Raw genomic sequence first — 18,605 nt, forward strand, 5'->3', positions numbered from 1 at the left:
AACCCCCTGAATGTCTCTTTTGCTCGCTGTCTCCCACTCTATTTCGCCCTCTTTCTGCAAATCCCTCACTCTAAGAAAGTCTCCCTCTCACTTTCTCTCCTCTTTCTCTATCTACATATCTGTCTATATCTCTCTTTGTGAAACCAAATTTCTCTCATGCTCTCTCTGGATCTCTCCTACTCTCTCTTTAAATCCCTCTTTTTGTCTCTAAAACCCCAAATTTATCTCTCTTGCTCTCCCTTTCCCTCTTGTGCTCTCTCTCTTGATCTACCTCTCTTCTCTTCCACCCTCTCTCTCTCTCTCTAAAAACCTCCCTCTTGTTCTTTTTCTCTTGCTCTCTTTGCAAATCCCTCTCTCTAACATGTTAAATCTTTCCCTCTCATGCATGATCTCTCTCACTTGATCCCTTTTCTTGTCTGTTTCTTGCTCTCTCTCTCTCTCTCTCTCTCTCTCTCTCTCTCTTTGTGTAAACACACATATACACTTTTGAAAATTCCTTAGGTGAAGTTCTATAGTATTTCAACTATGGCTCATCACCGTTCAAAATCCATCACACAGTTACAGTTGTTAGATAACATTTGAATTTTAATAGTTATCTAGGAATAAGATTTATCTCAATTTCAGGGCGTGTGTACATCTGACCAACTCGTAACAAAATTAAATATTAAAAATAATTGTCAATAATAAAATGATGAAAAATACCCCTGAAATTTTAGAGGGGTGCTTTGATATTTTATCACTCAAATTATTTTTTTATATTTTATTCAGATGCACCTCACTAAGGCGCACACTACCACAAACTTTCAATTCAATATGATTTGTAAACGAGAAAAAATCTTAAAATGCAAGCACTATTGGACAGTCGTGGCTATGAGTGAAGTACGTGTGTGTATGTGTGTGTGTGTGTGTATATATATATATATATATATATAATGGGCTCACAAGAAAAAATGAGCCTAATGGCCCAGATTGAATCTGGGCCGATCTAAGGATCACGAATGCCCGATAGTATTTGAATTTTGATTTATTTTCTACAAATTCAAATCACTTAAAATTTTAGATGTGTGTTTATAAAAATAGATGAATATTTGAAAAATATTTAAAAAATATTTTACTTGAAAAAATTAACCAAAATACCCCTGTATATTCCAGAACCTAGAAGCCCGTTCTTTTTTGCTTCAGTCCATCACGAAAGTTTGCTGGACTAGTCACAAGGCTTTTGAATTTCTAAAAGCCAAAGGCCGGTACAACACACTTTTGTGCTGGACCACATTTTCAACATGAGAGAGAAAGAGAAAGAGACAGTGATGTTGGGTGGAGAGAGCGAGAGAGAGACTAAGAGAGGGCGGGTACATAGAGAAAGATTAATATTGGGCGGAGAGAAAGAGAGAGATTGATGCTGAGTGGAGAGAGCGAGAGAGAGATTGAGAGATGGTAGGTATAGAGAGAAAGACTAATATTGGGTAGAGGAGAGAGAGAGAGAGGGTAAGTAGAGAGAGAGGGCAGGTAGAAAGAAAGAGAGAGGGCGGGTAGAGAGAGAGAGATATTTAATGGGCAAGATAAAGGAAGGGGAAAAATATCAAAATTGTTGGGAGGTAGAATGTCTACAATGTTCATTTTGGGGGTATCTATAGTTTTCTTTTATTAATATTTGTTATGTAGTAAATCTGGGTAGGGTCCACTCCGCACCCAACCCATGTCTGTTTTAGGTCCATAGAAATGGAACTGGACCGTAACAGCTGAGTCCAAATGTTGGACCCATACCCAGACCCGTATTGGGTCTACTTGGTGGGTCTTGGGTCCGGTCCGAGTCCATTGCCACCCGTACTTTCAAATCTTTGCAAGAATGATAGAAAATATAAAAAACATATGACAAACAAATACCATATTTTTTAGGATTTTATATAAGGGTGCAGTTTGTATAGAACCAAGGCTCTAACCAATCAAATTGGAGCCCACCTTCAGATAGTATCAAAAAATATAGTTTAAATATTAGAAAGTTTTGTGATAGCCTTAAATTATATTTTCATTTTTAGTTATAAAATTTAAAGCATAAAAATTAGTGTAAATCAAGCAGATCTATGAAAAGTTGAAAATCTTGAAATTTGACTGTCGAAAAATGCATCGCAAGATGCACTATTTTCAAAACTTGAAATCCATTTTTTTCTAATGTCCATGCATCTTGATGTCAAGATGATGAACTAGAGGATATTTGGGCATCAAAACGACCTCTTCTAGTGAAAGTTGTACGGTAGGCTTGAATTTGATTGTTGAGAGCCGGGTTCTATATAAACTTTTCCCTTTTTATAATTTTTTTAATTTTTTTTAGTATCCTCAGTGGAACATTCAACTCAGGGGAATTCAGCGTCTCCAGGGTGTCGAGCCCAGTTGGACCGAGAAGTCAAACACCGACATGGTCAGGGATTCCAAATTTTTGCGAAATGGTTGCTTCCAAATTCTTTCACTCGTACCATCTGCTAATTGCGAATGAGTCTTTTAATTGTTTAATTGCATTAAAAACTTCGACAATTATGCATGGCCACGATTTTTATTGGTGTTTTAAAAATCAAAATTGGTCCTTTAATGGGTACGGCTTTGGTTCTAAATTTTCCAGTCTGAATCCTTTTAACTCGGCGAGTTACTCGCGCTAGGATCGAGCCCGAGTTGTCTTGAGTTGGAGGTCTAATTCGGGGATATTAAATTATAAAAAGTTTTAAAAAATAAAATACATTTGTAACATGTTTATTTATGTTTTCTATTATCTTGGCAAGGAAAGTACTTTGGTCATGAATACTTATTTTTATATTTTTCTCATCTTTTTAAAAAATTTTTTTAAAATGACAACTCTAGTCACAAACTTATTTTTTAAAATCTATTTTTTGCTACTCTTTTAACCACAATTAATTATGTTTTGTTAAATTTTATGTTGGATACACTTTTAATATCTTTTAAGATTTTTTTGTATTTCTTTTTAATTTTTTAGTAGTTTTCAGCTGCTACCGTACTCAGCCCTACTCAGGCAAAGTTCTTCAGACTCGGGCGAGTACTCGGCCGCGGCATGGGCCTAGTAGTCGTCCCAAATTGACTTTTCGACCATTGATCCAACCCAATGATCAGATGGTGATGGTGATGATGATCAGACTGTTTCATGACGATTGGGTCAACATATGCGCATATAGATGCATATACAGAGAGAGAAACCTCCAAAAGAGGCCTAGAGAGAGAAAGAAACCTCCAAAAGAGGCGCAGTGAGAGAGAGTAGAACCTATAAAAGAGAGCTTCCAGAATCTCAATAAATATAAATAATAAGAGTACAAATGGAAGACTGGTCAGGAGTTGAAGCCTTAGCTCTTGGAGGAGAAGGTAATGTCCGGGAAAAGAGATGGAGTGCACACTTGTATGGCTCATTCTTATTCAACACACGAGGACTTCGGTAGGGACAAATTACAAAAATACCCTTTGTAGAAATTACAAAATTACACGCGCATGCTCATAATATGCACCTTGCACTAGAAGCTTAAATACCAGCCATAATATTTATTTTCTTTTTTAAAAGACAATAATTAACCTTTTGTTTTTTTATAAAAGATAGGAACCAAGTTTTTAAAAAACGGCTGATTGCACATCCAAATTTCTGATTTGGTTTGGCAGATCCGTGATCTGATTTTTGGAACTTCTCATTAAAAATTTATAAATATTGCAAAAAATAAAAAAAAAGGTGGGCTTAGTTTTGACCGGTTCTTTCACAAAATAGTCTAGCTTTGGCCGATTCTCTGACGGAACTGACCGGAAATTTATTTCACGGAAATTAATTCACCCCCCAATGACTCCCGATCTAGATCGAACCTTGACGATGTTTTAAAGGGTCAATAATTATATTTTAAAAGCATGATTATAAATAAAAAAATAAAAAAAATAATTAGAGATTGTATACAATGAGAACTGTTAGCTTTGAAACAAGAAGGTTACGAGTACTTACAACCATCTGATGTGAAATTTGATAGCTTAGATGTGTTATAAAGTTAAAAAAAAAAGTTTTTGAAGTTTGAACTTGGTAATAGAATAAATGTAGCCATCCAATTTCACATCCAACCGTCAAGATTACTTGTGACCACCATATACCAAAAATAAATGATCCTATACTTATCCTAATAATAATTCGAGAGTAATAATAACAACAATAACAGAGAAGGATTCAAAGGGTATTTTGGTAATCTTTAATTTGACGAGTAGAACGTATGCTCGAGGACTATTTCAAAACGACACGAAGCAAGGACAGTGGAGGACTTGGCTTGGATTCCAAGGTTGGGAACTGAATTTGAACGCATCCCCCATCTCTATTTATACATCCATTTCAAACATTTATTAAACTCCAATTTCACAACATCAAACCAACTTTCCAAGCTTGAACCTCATTCTCTCCCCCAACAAACAACTCTCAACTTCTGGCCTGCAAAACTTCAACCCGTTCCCCATTTTTATTTGATAGGTACCATCCTCTCTCTCTCTCTCTCTCTCTCTCTCTCATGCCAATATCAAATGATCAGAAGATTAAAGCCCATTCTCTCCTCTGCAAAGCTACTTTATGTTCATGCCTGCAAAAGTCTAAGAATTAGTCATTTCTCTTTCTCTCTCTCATATGCCAGTATCAAATGATCAGAAGATTAAAGCTCAATCTCTCCTCTACAAATCTACTTTATGTTTACGCCTGCAAAAGTCTAAGAATTATTCATTACTCTCTCTCTCTCTCACGTACACATCTCAAATGTTTCCCTCAGATTTGTTTCCCTCTCTTACCATGTTTTTGCCTTTATCAACGACAAATAATTCTTTGTGATATTCTAAATTTCTAGGGTATTATGATTTCAGCTGCATTGTTAAACAGAAGGAAAGAAGCAGAATGAGGTTCAAATTTAAGACATTTGAAAGACTAAGCTCAGATGGATGTACTGGTACTCCTCTCTCTCTCTCTCTCTCTCTCTCTCTCTCTCTCTCTCTCATGTTTCTTAATGGTGAATTCATCATCTTCTTCCCCCAATTCTTGCGCTTGCACGCGTAATTCGAGACTTTTGGTGAAGATAGAGAGACTCTGTAGAAAACTAAAGAGATTATACTCCCATGAGGGACCAAATTGTACATTTGCTCCCTCGAGTAAAACCTATAGAAGTAATTCTAAGAACCTGAATTATTTTCAGGAGGCCTGCAACTCAACTCAGCGACTCAATGAAGAGTTTTGAGTAGGCTTCCTGGATTTTGTGAGGAAAATCATTGTTTTATGATTGTGCAAAATTGAATTTTTGAATGATGAAATCTTATAATGTATATTTACTTCCTCGGATAAAACCCCACTTAGAATTAAGTTTTCGACCGTAAATTTTACTCCCTTGGTAAAACCCCATTTAGATTAAGTTTTAGACCCTTAAATTTGGAGATGTAACTCGTCAAACCCATGGATTGACCTCGATAAGAAAAATTCTTAATTGTACCTTTTATGCACATATAAAAAATTTATGTAGAGCACCCAATTTTAGATGGTGAGATCCCAATGTTAGGAAACTCAAATTTCAATTTTTTAAAAAATAATCATCTTCTAAGTCTTAAACAATTCCTAAAATATCAGATTGAAAAAATCCTTCCAAGTAAGTCTTTAAGTAGAAGTAAAATATGCTCATATGTGTACAAGTTGAAGGGGCGTATATATTGAGCTTTTCAAGCTGTATTATATATATCTACTCCCTCGGGAGTTTAATATTCTTTTTTTTTTGGGATGATTTAGTGGGAAAGACCGGCCTCTACCCGTTTTTTAAGTAGCATTATGTATATCTACTCCTTCGTGAGTATGATACTTTTTCTTTTGTTTTTTTTTTTTAGGTAATTCAGTGGGGAAGATCGACTTCTGCCCGTTTTTTCAAATAGATTAGGAGTTAACTTTTTGAAGGTATTAATGGGGTGGTGTTAGCGGTGAAAATGAAAACCACAACGTAGTAACTAGATTATGGGGTGATACCACCACGACTCAAGGCCCTTTCCCAAAAGTATTCAACGTAGTAGTTTTTCAACCTAGATGATTTTAGAATCCACTTTAGATCACCATATGAAGAGTTTGTCGAATATTTAGATTTGAGCATCTAAGTATTCAACGGTTTATGTTCAATATTAGGAAATTACACGCAATATATAAAGAGAGAGATTTCATCCTAAGAAGCCAGTTCATGGTTGTGAGGTGCAATAGCTTTTAAGCAACCAAATTCTAGAGAGACAAGGTACTCAACCAATTCTTCCAAGGCTTGGTTTCTCTAGAAGCTTGGCGGCAAAGCGAACATACGAAAGTACCCAAAAATATACGATGGCACCCAGACCTGGACATGGACCCGAACCTGGACCTCTGGACCTGTAAATATACTATGGGACTCAGACCTAATCCCAGACCTGACCGGGTCCAAAGTCCCTAGACCCGGACTCAAATTGATTATGGGAGACCCATACCCAACTTGGACCAGACCTGAAAATCATTTTTTACATTGAAAAAAAAAAGAGTGTATTTAACTCAAAAAACAAATAGAGGGACTGCCTGGACCCATATCCAAACCTAGACCCAATCAAATCCAGGCTAATAGACCCTGACCCGACCCATTGGGTCTAACCATTGGTGCCATACCTGGACCCTAGGTCCACTCTAACCCCCAGGTCTTGGGTCCGCATATCCTAATTGCCACCCGTATGAGAGAGAGAGAGAGAGAGAGAGAAAGAGAGAGAGAGAGGGAGGAATTGCTAGCCGTGAGGTGTGTCTTCCCTGATAGTAGTAATGCAATCTAATATTCTTATGGTTTCAATTTGTTATTTTGTTTTTAAAACGATAACGATGATATTCTTAATGCTTGTAAATTAGATTCATTATTTACTTTCTTTCTTTTCTACGAAAGAGAAGAGAGGGAGCACCCGGTGGCAATGTTCAAAATTTGTTACGCGTGAAATTATCGTTAGGCAATTGGGATAGGTGAAACTAGGGGTGGCAATGGACCCCGACCTGATCCGGGACCCACCGGGTATACCCGATAGGGGTCCAGGTAGGGGTCCAACATTTGGACCCGGGTGGGTTGGGTTTGGGTTCAAAACCTGGACTTGAATGCTATTCAGGTCCGGGTCCGGGTCCAGGTCTGGCTAGACTCAACCTGTACCTATAAACTGTTGGAGATAAAATACTTCAATCCCTATTCATTTGGGGATATTAAGGATCATATACAATAAAAACTCGTAGTCATCTTTATCTATTAAACGACATATCAGACGGCTTGAAAATCTAATCACAGGTGATTGTGATATGGTTATCGATAGAAAAAAAAAAAAACTCATGATTAGGCTAACAATGGACCCGACCAGACTTTGGACCGACGGGATGGGTATGAGTCCAACTTTTAAGTCAGGTCCGGTTCCAAAACCTGGACCCAGGTCTGGATCCAACTGAACCCGACCCATTGCTACCCCTAGGTGAAACCGGGGGCTGTAGGGTGTACTTATGGAGGTTTTAGGTAAATAAATATAGAAGAATCATCTTGTTTTCAGTCACGTTAAAAGCGCTGTTAAGACTGTATTTTACCTCCTTCTGTTAAAAATATAATGTGTAGAAAAAGGTCTATTAGGCAAACAATCCTTGGGATATCTGAATAAAGAATGTTGCAATAAAGAACTCGCCATTATTGTACAGTATAGGCAAGTCTACAAGACCACCAGAATTAAATGAAAGTAGAGAGACAAAACTGAGCAGGAATTATAGAAAGAAAAAGACAGTAAGAGATTATAGAGAAGAGTTGGTAAACAGGTGTTCAAAATAGAAGTGTAGATGTGCAAAATGCATTATCAAGTGCCCTCCACCACACAAGCACCCACATTCTCACGTTTGTTCAATTAACACAAGGCATGAGTCTTCTCATGTAAATGACACTCTTTTTTTACTCTATCCTTCAAGGACTAAAACCCACCATTTTGTCTCTCCACTATTAAGAACTAAGTAAAAACACATTTGAAACTATACTATTGTGAAATACAACACTGTATTTTTAAGTGTGTGGTTTCTATAAGGTTGCAACTTTAAATAATTAACTTAAAGCGAACCTCTAAAATTTATCATAACATGTAATTTTGAGGCAAAAATTTCTTAGAATTATTTCAAAATCTATATTTATATCTAATTATAAAATTTTAAACTCCAAAAATAGTTAAAATCAAGTTGATCTATAAACGTATGAAAATCTTGAAAATGGACGGTTTAGATAATGTGTGGTAAGATGCACTATTTTTGAGACTCAAAATCTTTTTTTTTTTTCATATTCATACATCTCGATGAGATAATCAATTAGAAGATTTTTCAACAATAAAATAACATCTTTCAATGGATTTTTTAGGTGCATATGTAGTTCTACATTTTAAGGTTGCAACGTTATATAAACTTTTTCCTATTTTTAAAGCCCAAAAATACTAACAATTATAACCTGCAAATATAATGGGAGATGGACTGTAAGAAATAATCCAACAAAAAAACAGAGAGAGCGAGAGAGAGAGTAAGAAACTTTAAATAATACAACAAAAAAAAAATGCAGCTGAGTGAGAGAGAGAGAGAGAGAGAGAGAGAGCACCCCATATCCATATTTAAACAGTTAATAGGTGTAAGGTTGAAAAGCCATGTCAAAGTTGAGAAACAAGACATTTTCTGAGGTGATAAAAACCATTTCAATTGTTAAAAACTTAAGAGACTTAAAATAATGTGAATATTGAATACCCATAACCTGTCTTTTGACTAAACTATGTTGTAGAATGCGGTAATATGGGACAAAACTGCTAATCAGTTCATCTGGTGTAAATGTCAAACAAGCGGTTCTCTAACCACTAACTCTCTTGCTTTGTTTGTATTTTATGGGGAAATTATAGATATTCCCTTTGGGTTTTTAGATATCCACCCTCAAGTAAAAAAATAGATGTTTAAAGTAAAAAATATCCCCTATGCATTTAAGAGAGTTTCTTTCTCTCAAATTCAAAATTTAAAATTTTAGAGAGACATAAAATATTTGAAATTTTTAAAGAGAGAAGTTACCTCGAATTTTAATTTTTAGAGAGAGACTATATCAAAATGTTTAAAAATAAAAACTACTTTAAAATGTTTAGAGAGAGAAACTATCTCAAATTTCAAATTATCTTAAATTATAAGTTTTTAGAGAGAGAAAAACCCTTTAAAATTTTGAAAGTCTCGAGATCGAGAGAGAGAGAGAGAGAGAGAGAATTATCGGCAGGGACATGGTTTATGTGGGTGTATTTTTTGTCCTTAAAAAAGTTATTTTTAACATTGAGAGATCTATATAAAAAATAAATTATATTGAGGTTAGTAGTATGGTTTAAAAAATATTAGGGGGTGGCATGAATAGAAAATATGTTTGGTGGCTATCTATATTTTTCTCTGTTTTATATTAAATATAAATGAAAATACAAGACTGGAGTCTAAAAGTCCACGGACCAACTCAAATTCCGATCCATGACTATATATGGACTGCCCATTTTGATGGACATTAAATATCTGGACTTGTAATATTAAGATAGCGGGCAATGATCTAATGGAATGGTTTTATCATGATATAATGCAACTATACTTCTAGAAAACTATGATAGTAGTATTTGTATAACCTAAAATTTTGTACACACACACTTTTCATCTCAATAATCAATCTCAAGAAAAAAAAATATCAATTCGAATCCCAGAGATGGTCAAAATGAATCCCCTCCAACAACCAATCTAGATCATTCATTTGGTGAATTTCAAAATCTTAGCCTTTACAAATTCAATTTTTTTTTTCTCTTTTTTAACATTGTTCATCTAATGATAATAAAGCCATCCAAAAAATTGAAGAAGAAAAAATCCTTACACGGCCTAGATCTAAGCATCTGATCAAAATGGATGGCCTACGTTAATTGGGCTAAAAACATACTCTCTAAGTGGTATTTTCAAAATTTTATCCTTTGTGATTGTTTATTAGAATGAAAAGAGTGTATATTTTAAATTTTGGATCAAACAAATGGTTCTAAGATGTTTTGAAGATTGTTGCATTATATTACTATACATCTGTTTCATAAAACCATTACCCTAAAATAGCACTTATTTTTTTTTAAATAAGTCTTGAGATGTATTGAAGTTTTTTTCAAAAAGAAACTGTTATTATTTCTTAGGGTTAGATGATGACAAAATCATTGATTCGTGTTTAGAATCAGCTATTTGGATCATATTCAATTAGGGCTGGCAACAAGTAGACTTGGGGTGGACTAGCCCTTGCCCTGACTTGGAGATGGCCCTTAATCCTAACCTTATCTAGGCCTTGATCAAGCTGAATGGCAAATAAAATTAATAAAAAATTAAATAAAGAAAAAAAGAGGGCTGGACTGGTCTTCGCCTTAGCGCCCTAGTTTTTTTGAACTGGGCTGACCGGGCCATTACGCGCCCTAGTTACATGATTGATTAGATTCTTTGACTTATCTCTGACACTTAGTGCTAACATAGCAATACTTAATAAAGTGGGTGATCCAGGTTTAGAGAAACGAAATGATTACCAATTTATTAATTTTGTTTCCCATTCCAATCAGTACGTGCACGATCAAAAACAAGTTCGTTGGTCGATCAAATCGGTTTTGATTTGATTTTAAAAATATTTAAAAAATTAAATAAAAATTTGAAAATATATAATATATTAAAAAAAAAAATCACCCACTTCATTTAAACAGTCAAACCAATTAAAACCGGTTAGACGAAGGAGCCAAAATTCATCAAATACTAATTTTTAATAGTTTTTTTACCTACTTCAATTTTTACTCAAGATTAAACTGGCCAAAGCATTGGTCCACGGTCCAATGTGGTTAGCACATTTGCCAATTTAAATTTTTGCCCCATCAACAAGGCCACCTTTTAACTATACCCACATGAGCATACAAATTAGGAAAAAGTTTTTATAAGCGTGAGGCTCGAAACAATCAAATTAAGACGAACCTAAAAAATTTTACGACCTCAAGATGTATGGACATTAGAAAATAAATAGATTTTAAGTTTTGAGAATACTGCATCTTGCAATGCATTTTTTTACCGTCAAATTTCAAAATTTTCAAATTTTCACATATTTGTTCGATCTATACAAATTTTTATGCTTTAAATTTTATAATCAAAGATGAATCCAATATTGAAACCACATTTTTCGATACTATTTGAGGGTAAGCTTTACTTTGATTGTTCACTATTTGAGGGTAAGCTTTACTTTGATTGTTTAGAGCCTCGGCTCTATACAAACCGCATGACACTGACTTGCATTTATCGCTTTCGGAATCTAAAATCTAGGCAACGCGTCTCATAATTCCCACGTGTTTTTTGTAGGACCCGAAGCTGAATACGAGCCTCCATCATCACCACCGAACCTCCACGAGGAGTATGCCAACGCCTTCCGCACAAAGTCCTACAGCCTTTTCTGTGCCCGGGTCAACGCCGTCAAGTCCAACGATACCACCAAAACAGCTTTGACACCATCGACTTCCGCCGGAAACCGCCTACCCTCTTACCGTCTGTTTGCTGAACAGCTGTTAGAGCCTGCCCAGAAAACCGCTTTTGAGATACTTTCTCTCTCCAAAAACCGCCCTAAAACCCACTGTTTGCTCGGCGATTACTTCTCCAAAACCGCTGTTGCCTCTTTTCAGTGCTCACTTCTACTCAAAGAGATCGAGCAAACCCGCCTCCAATACGGTACTCTCAAATCCGCTATCCAAACCCTAATACGAGACCCGGTTTTGAAGCCAACGGTAAACAGCCCAAAACCAACGGTAAACCTCAAAGAACCCAAGAAGTATCACATGAATCCAGCGGAAAACTGCCAACAACTGGGCACCTGCCCAAGACAAACGAAAAACCTCCAAGAACTAACGGAAAACCACCTCTTGGCGATGAGGGATCTGTTAGCATTTTCAGAAGAGCAGACTCCATTAACGCTGGTTCGGCTCGAGTTGGTTCGAGCCATGTGCGCCGATCTAACGTCTCGGCTCGAGATCCGTCGTACCTCGGCTCGGCGCTGGCTCAGACTCTGCTCATGGCTTGGGTCGTCCTGGACACCTCGTCGTCTGGTATGGGATTGGGCTCGGATCGATGCCGCAGCCAAAGGGGCTTACATTGTGAGCCGAGAGTTGGACACCATTAGCCGGCTCGTAGCTAAAGTTAGAGATGAGGTGGATCACCTTAGGGTTTTGGCTCGGTTTGTCTCGGTTCGGCTCGGTAAGCGGCTGATTGAGGCGGTGAGAGAGGTGGCTCGCCAGGTTACGAGGAGTGAGCGGAGCTTTAGTGAGCAGCTTGATGAGCTGGAAGAGCATTTGTATCTATCTTTTTTTACGATTAACAGGGCAAGGAAGCTTCTCGCTAAGAAGATAGATAAAAAATGTCGTACGGACTACTGAACATTTTTCGGAAAAATATATTACGAGAACATTTATATTTGGTACAAGGAGGTTATAGTCAATGTCAAGATTTGCGTCAGAATCTTCTTCGGCTTAGTGAGAAAATTAAAGCAAAAGCGGCAGCACCACGTTTCTCTTCGTTTCGATTTATGCTTAAAATCTGAGGCCGAAGCGAATTTGATGACATTGGTCACAATTAGTCATAGCTGTCATATGTGACATTAAGTAACTCAGTGACTAGATTTAAAGTTCTAACGAAAGTTTTTTGAAGTTTAGGACACACTCCAAGCCGTTGGATTTTACATCCGATGGCTATTAGTGATTGTGAACTCTTATGTTCTAAAAGTAAATAGTTTTATAGTATATAATTAATTTTTCTTTTACTTTTCTTTTTTTCAGGGCTATTTGCAAAATAGTGCAAAGCTCATATTTAGGGAATTCATTTATTTGTAATCTGTAAAAATAAGGCAACGCTGATCTTTAGGGAATTCCTTTATTTGTAATTTGTAATTGGAGGTTCAATTTTTTTTTTGAATTGGATTGGGCTTGAGCCATGTATGTCTTTGTCTTAAAAAATTGATCTTCTTCAGTAAATTACCGATCTGGATCAGTGAATTGAGTTAATTCTCTAGTGTGAAAATCAGTCCACAAAAATGCAAAAATTTTCAAAAAGAAAAATAATACGAATATAATATTTGGGAACCATCGATCTTGCCTCCGGATTACCCAATTTCCTGATGCTACAGAACCCAGACCAATGTCCAATTCCAACTAAAAACTTGGTCAATCTAGACCGATTCTAGATCCAGAGAGTTCACAAAACGGTGATGGCTTTAGAATTTTTAGAATGTCACACAGTCAGATCCTAATAGGGAGGACTCGTTTCTCAGTGGAAAAAGAGAGAGATTCATTTTTATAGGATGGATGACGCTTATTTTGATTCATTTTCTAGGATGGAAGGTTCTCTTAGGTTTAGCTTTGGTTTAAGGTAGGAACTTGTTTGGGATTTTTTTAGGGTTTATTAGTGGTCTAGAAAGTACAGGGCATGATGGTACAAGGTATGCTATGGATTATTTTGATTATATAGTCCACAACGATGTTCTAGGTTAAACTAGGTTCTTTCTCTATGGAATTTAGGAATTTAAGGTTAAAGACATCGGACTAGGGTATAATTAGGATTAAGTTCTTAGGTTTTGGGGTCAAGGGGTGTTGGGTAAAAAACAATACAAGGTTTCTTAGGAGTAAGCAAGAAATTCTAGCAAGTGGGGATCAATAACACAAACAATATCTAGATGTTCTAATGGGGATTTTGGGTTGATTTGCTTTTTACTTCTACCGAGAGTGTCTCAATATTGTTGTTTTAGTCGTGGTATAGTAATATGAAAGCCGACCCCAATTAATTGAGAAAATACTATGATGATAATGATGATGATAGTGGTATAAAAGAGGTAGATTGATTTTTGATGTTCAATATGGAAAGTGAATTTTAAACCGGCAAAGGGCATTGACAATATTTACGGAGAGATACATCTCTTATTAACCGAAAGTATAATATTCAATGAGAGGGATTCAACTTACCAGTGGATGTAGACATGACGCATGTAAATCTTGTATTATTGTGTGTTTTTTCTTCTTATTGTATTAACTGCACCTGTTTTCTTGTTGTATTTGCATATTTTGAATTTAGTTGAATATGTACATGATCTTGGGTAGTGTTTTTGTATTTAGGATAGTTCTGCAATAGAGGAGTTTTTTTTAGGAACTTTCAATTGGTATCAAAGCACATGGTGTATACGTATGGGGCTAAAGTTTATTTTTGGATAGAGAACAATACATGGTGTGAAGTGGAGAAAGATGGAAACGAAATGTTTGTAAAAATATTTATAATAGTTTTATTTAGCAAGGGATATAAAACTTTAAAAACTATCGATTGGAGGTCGGCAAGGCAAAGAAGATTTTCATATTTGTTAATAGCCACAATCACCACTCATATGTTTTCTTAGAAAGACAGGGGGTGTCACGGTCTTTGGGTAAAAGGCAACTAAAAGCCATAGTTTTTATAGATAGTAGCTTTCCACTAGCTAAATTTATAGACATTGCCCCAATAGGATGAACCACATAAATCTTATTTCATTATAGTAGGTTTTTATTTTTATTTGTTTCTCGTAACTATTTTCTCGTTGTATTCACATATTTCACATTTCGTTAAGTGTATATACATAATAAGAATTAGTGAGATTCCGATATTCAGAATCCATGATTATGGAAAAGGTTTCCAATGCAATTATGTAAGCACCCACCAAACCTCATTCCTTCAACTACCTCATAAATTTGTTCTCCCCATTGTTTCTCATGTCTCTTTCTTGACAAACACCCACAGCTACTTCTCTCCACAATATAGGGATTACATTGCCCTTTATGAGCTATTCGCTTGCTTCTTCCAAAACTTCATTTAATGTTCAAAAACTTCATTTACAGTAGTAGGAAAGACCTTTAAGAGAAAGGGAGATAGTCTATCGCATCTTTAATTTTCAAGGGTACAAAATCATATTAATACCATAATCAATCGCCACCATTTTTGTTCTATTGGTGGGAGCCTCAAAAGAGAATCCTTAATATTCTTGTATCACAACTCTTTCAATCTTGACTCGAGCCTATTTGCTCAGTGGTTAGGGAACAACATTGTCTAAATCTTTCTATTTCTTCTCAAATCGCTATCTTGCTGATATTACTATTATCATAGTCTTTTTTCAATTATTTTAAATGGCTATTGATCCGTCCATTATGTTCTATCAAAGGCCATACCTTCAGTAAGGCCATAAGTCTCTATATGTTTTTTACTACTTCCGACCATGTTCTTTCGGATCTATCCTTTACCCTTTTTTGAGTTTTTGATATCACTATATTAATACTAATTAAGTGTAAAACTCTTCTAGATCATATAGTCAATGCTTACTTATGACACTATGGTTGAAGGTATCTCACCTATAATTTCATAAACTTGTTAATTTATTTTTAATAAATATATTTTACAAACAATAGAAATAAAATAAATTATTTAAAATCTTAAAATAATTATTCTAAAATTAATCTATATCTAAGAAAATAAATTTGATGGAAATATGATCCTTAAGGTCTAGGAAATAATAATTATGAAGCACTCAATCTTCTATTGTGGACCCTAATCCACACTTACTTTTTCAAACTGACCCAGTAGTACCCATCACCTACAGTTCAAACCTGATGTAAACATAGCTCTAAAGTGCATAGGGGTAATATTTCGTACATGTGAATGCATCACTCTCAATGGCGAACTGTTTTCCCAATACGGACTTCATATGTATATGTCGTGTGATGGATTAGAAATGAGGCTTTTGATACTTGTCTCTAAAGACCAACCATCACACATAAGGGTCACATAGTCCCTTGGTTCATTCATCTGGGCAACTCCGATCTCATCAAGGGATAACCCATTAACCCTCATCGGTGTTTATTCCATGCCTAGGAATCAAGGGTTTTCTAACTAGACTGGCCTAGCACACAAACCCTAGTATGAGTTATGGCAAAATAACATTTGCATTGCATGATCCACATAAGATCACACTCCCACTCAGTTTAAGTTCCATAAAACTCTTATTACAAGCTCTCATAAAGCCTTTAATGACCACATTTACCCAACATTCTCCCACTTGGCCTTCGAATGCTTTACAATTTCTCTTCCTTACATTCTCTTAACCCCATCTCTCTCATATGTTTTACAAAAATATTTGTAGCAAACCCCTTTGTTAGCGGGTCTGCAATCATTAAACCTAACGGTCAATGATGATTGTGACATCCATGTGTCAAAAGTAAATTGTCTCATTGTATACATCATTATTTTTTTTTGTTTCCTAAGAAAAACACAAGAATGCGCGCTAGAACAGTTGATGGTACATAAAAAGTACATAAAATGTTAAATAATTGATGTTTTAGTTGTATTTTCATAAATTTCTCTTATTAAAAAAAAAAAGTACTTTTTCTTTCCCTTTTTTTTTAACAGACCACTATATTGGTCATCCCTATTTATAAGTTGGGGAACTTTGAATTCAAGCTCAACACCATATTGTTGTTATACAATAACCACTGAGCAAGAGTCAAACCCTAATGCATTCTGTTAACAGAGCCCCAATTTGAGCCTCTTTAACAATTAGGTATGCTTTGGGATGGTCTAACCTCCAACCATCCCCCACTACTTTCCAACCCACATTGAATGAAATTTTAAAGGACTGAGAAGTGGATTGAAGAAGTTGGTACCTTGTACCAAACTTGTGCTGTCATAAAAAGATCTTTTGGCAGTAGCCTGCCGACGGTATCATAGAGTTGCATATATTTTGAACATAGTTTTATGTTGGTTGCATGTGTTAGGAGTCAGAACCCAAAGAGAATCCAATGATTCAAATCCAAGACTTTAGTAAATAGTCATATGTTTATTTGGAATCATGCCCAGGGGATTAGATGGGCTTTAGATGTTCAAATTAACAATGGAAGTTTTAGGTTTTTTTTTTTTATTTTTGCCTATGAAAGAAAAGCCAAGAATTTACAGACTTATCTACATGGATCAAAGTGCTAAACTGTCAGATGTGAAATTGAGTAGCAAGCAATGTGAAAAATGTTCTTAGACTTCAAACATGGTAAAAAACAATAAGCATACTTCGGAGTAGTTGATTTTATGATGAGTATGATTATGACCTTCTTGTAACACTAACAAACGGTATGATACATATGGGATCCTCTGGTCACAAGATTTCTTTCTTGAGAATTTGATGCATAAAAGCTCTTGCAATGGCATGATTCCAAACCGAAAATTTTGAAGTTTTACACATTTTTCTTTTTTTTATGTTTTGGACAAGTATAAATATAATCATTCAGTATGGACGGTGGGATAAGGGAGTATTCCAAGTTTGGAGTACAATTTTTTGGGCCTTATTCCCCATAAACCAATTTGTATACATATTTCTTACTATGCCAGATTGATTGGTCCATGTATCCATCCAAGAACTATTGATGCAACATCTTACTTTATATTTAGGGAACATTGATGCAACATCTAATTTATCCATAGCTCTACATGGTCCATGCCAATATGCACCAATGGTAAATATTGGCTTTAATTAGAACTACATGGTTTAATAAAATGATTGACATAAGTTATTATGCAAGACCGACCGTCTTTGCTATTAAAGGTGAGTCAGAGTCCGGCATAAGCAAATTCTTTCACTTGGCATTCTTTACAGAGCTCAAACTTGAATCAACAAATTTTGTCTATGATAAATTGATACCGGTAGTTTTAAATTTTTTCTAGATTTTACTCCACAGAAAGCTTTTAATACCTCCCCTATTGTATATTTCCCCACCATCGAGCCGTCTAATTTAGATCAAGTGAGACACTAACTGTTTGATCTAGATCTAATGCGTCAGAGTATTTTAGTTTTAACTTTTTCTATGAATCATATGAATATGAAATTTGGTATGTGACCTCATCTAAATGTGGTGTACCTAAACAAATATTTTTTATAAAATAAAATAACCAAAATACCCCTAAAATTATATTGTAGTGAGAATATGTTTTTCTATTTTTTGGCAAGGGGATCCAAAATTTGGTGTCAAAATTTTTTATAAAAATAAAACAGCATAGAAACTTGACATTATGATCGAGTCCATCTCAACCACCGTTTTCAACAATGTTCAATGCTTTTATTGATAAATTGCCACAAAAAAGTCCATCTCATGGTAGAGGGAAGTAGATAACGTTTATACAGTACAGGAAGCATAATGAACTTTCCCTTTTCTCCAAGCCTACCCATGTGCATGAGTTTCCCCTTTTGGGGGTGGAACACCATCACATTTATCCAAGTACAAAAACTGTACAATACAAGAATAGTGAAACGGTTTACACTATGCAATCAATTGAAGCTTTATTCGTTTTAGTAGGAGAGTAAATGCATTCCATAATTCATTGATGCCAAATATATCCACCTCTATCCACTTTTTCCCATGCAATTGCTCCTAGAAACCAAAAATGTGATACCCAAGTAAATGTTTCCCATGTGGTTCCCAAAAATAATACTAAATCATCGAACATTTAAAGATCATATTGGTGT

The 18,605-nt window shown here is 35.5% G+C and overlaps 1 protein-coding gene across 1 annotated transcript; it reads left to right on the forward strand.

The window, feature by feature from the left end:
* The first annotated feature begins 4,271 nt into the window (after positions 1-4,271).
* On the forward strand, positions 4,272-13,059 carry LOC18422980 (UPF0496 protein At3g49070). The gene is made up of 3 exons (XM_020669493.2): positions 4,272-4,489; positions 4,854-4,952; positions 11,402-13,059. Exons 2-3 carry the CDS (start codon positions 4,901-4,903, stop codon positions 12,463-12,465), a joined length of 1,116 nt encoding a protein of 371 aa, XP_020525152.1. The 5' UTR covers positions 4,272-4,489; positions 4,854-4,900; the 3' UTR covers positions 12,466-13,059.
* Positions 13,060-18,605: the final 5,546 nt, after the last annotated feature.

This window comes from Amborella trichopoda, chromosome 7, assembly GCF_054954075.1.
Source record: "Amborella trichopoda isolate Santa Cruz 75 chromosome 7, AtrichopodaSantaCruz75HAP2 v2.0, whole genome shotgun sequence".
NCBI classification, from domain to species: Eukaryota; Viridiplantae; Streptophyta; class Magnoliopsida; order Amborellales; family Amborellaceae; genus Amborella; species Amborella trichopoda.

Coding starts and splice junctions, on each gene's coding strand:
- LOC18422980 (XM_020669493.2), top strand. CDS start 4,901: ATGAGGTTCAAATTTAAGACATTTGAAAGACTAAGCTCAGATGGATGT. Junction 4,953..11,401: donor AAGCTCAGATGGATGTACTG/GTACTCCTCTCT, acceptor TGTTTTTTGTAG/GACCCGAAGCTGAATACGAG.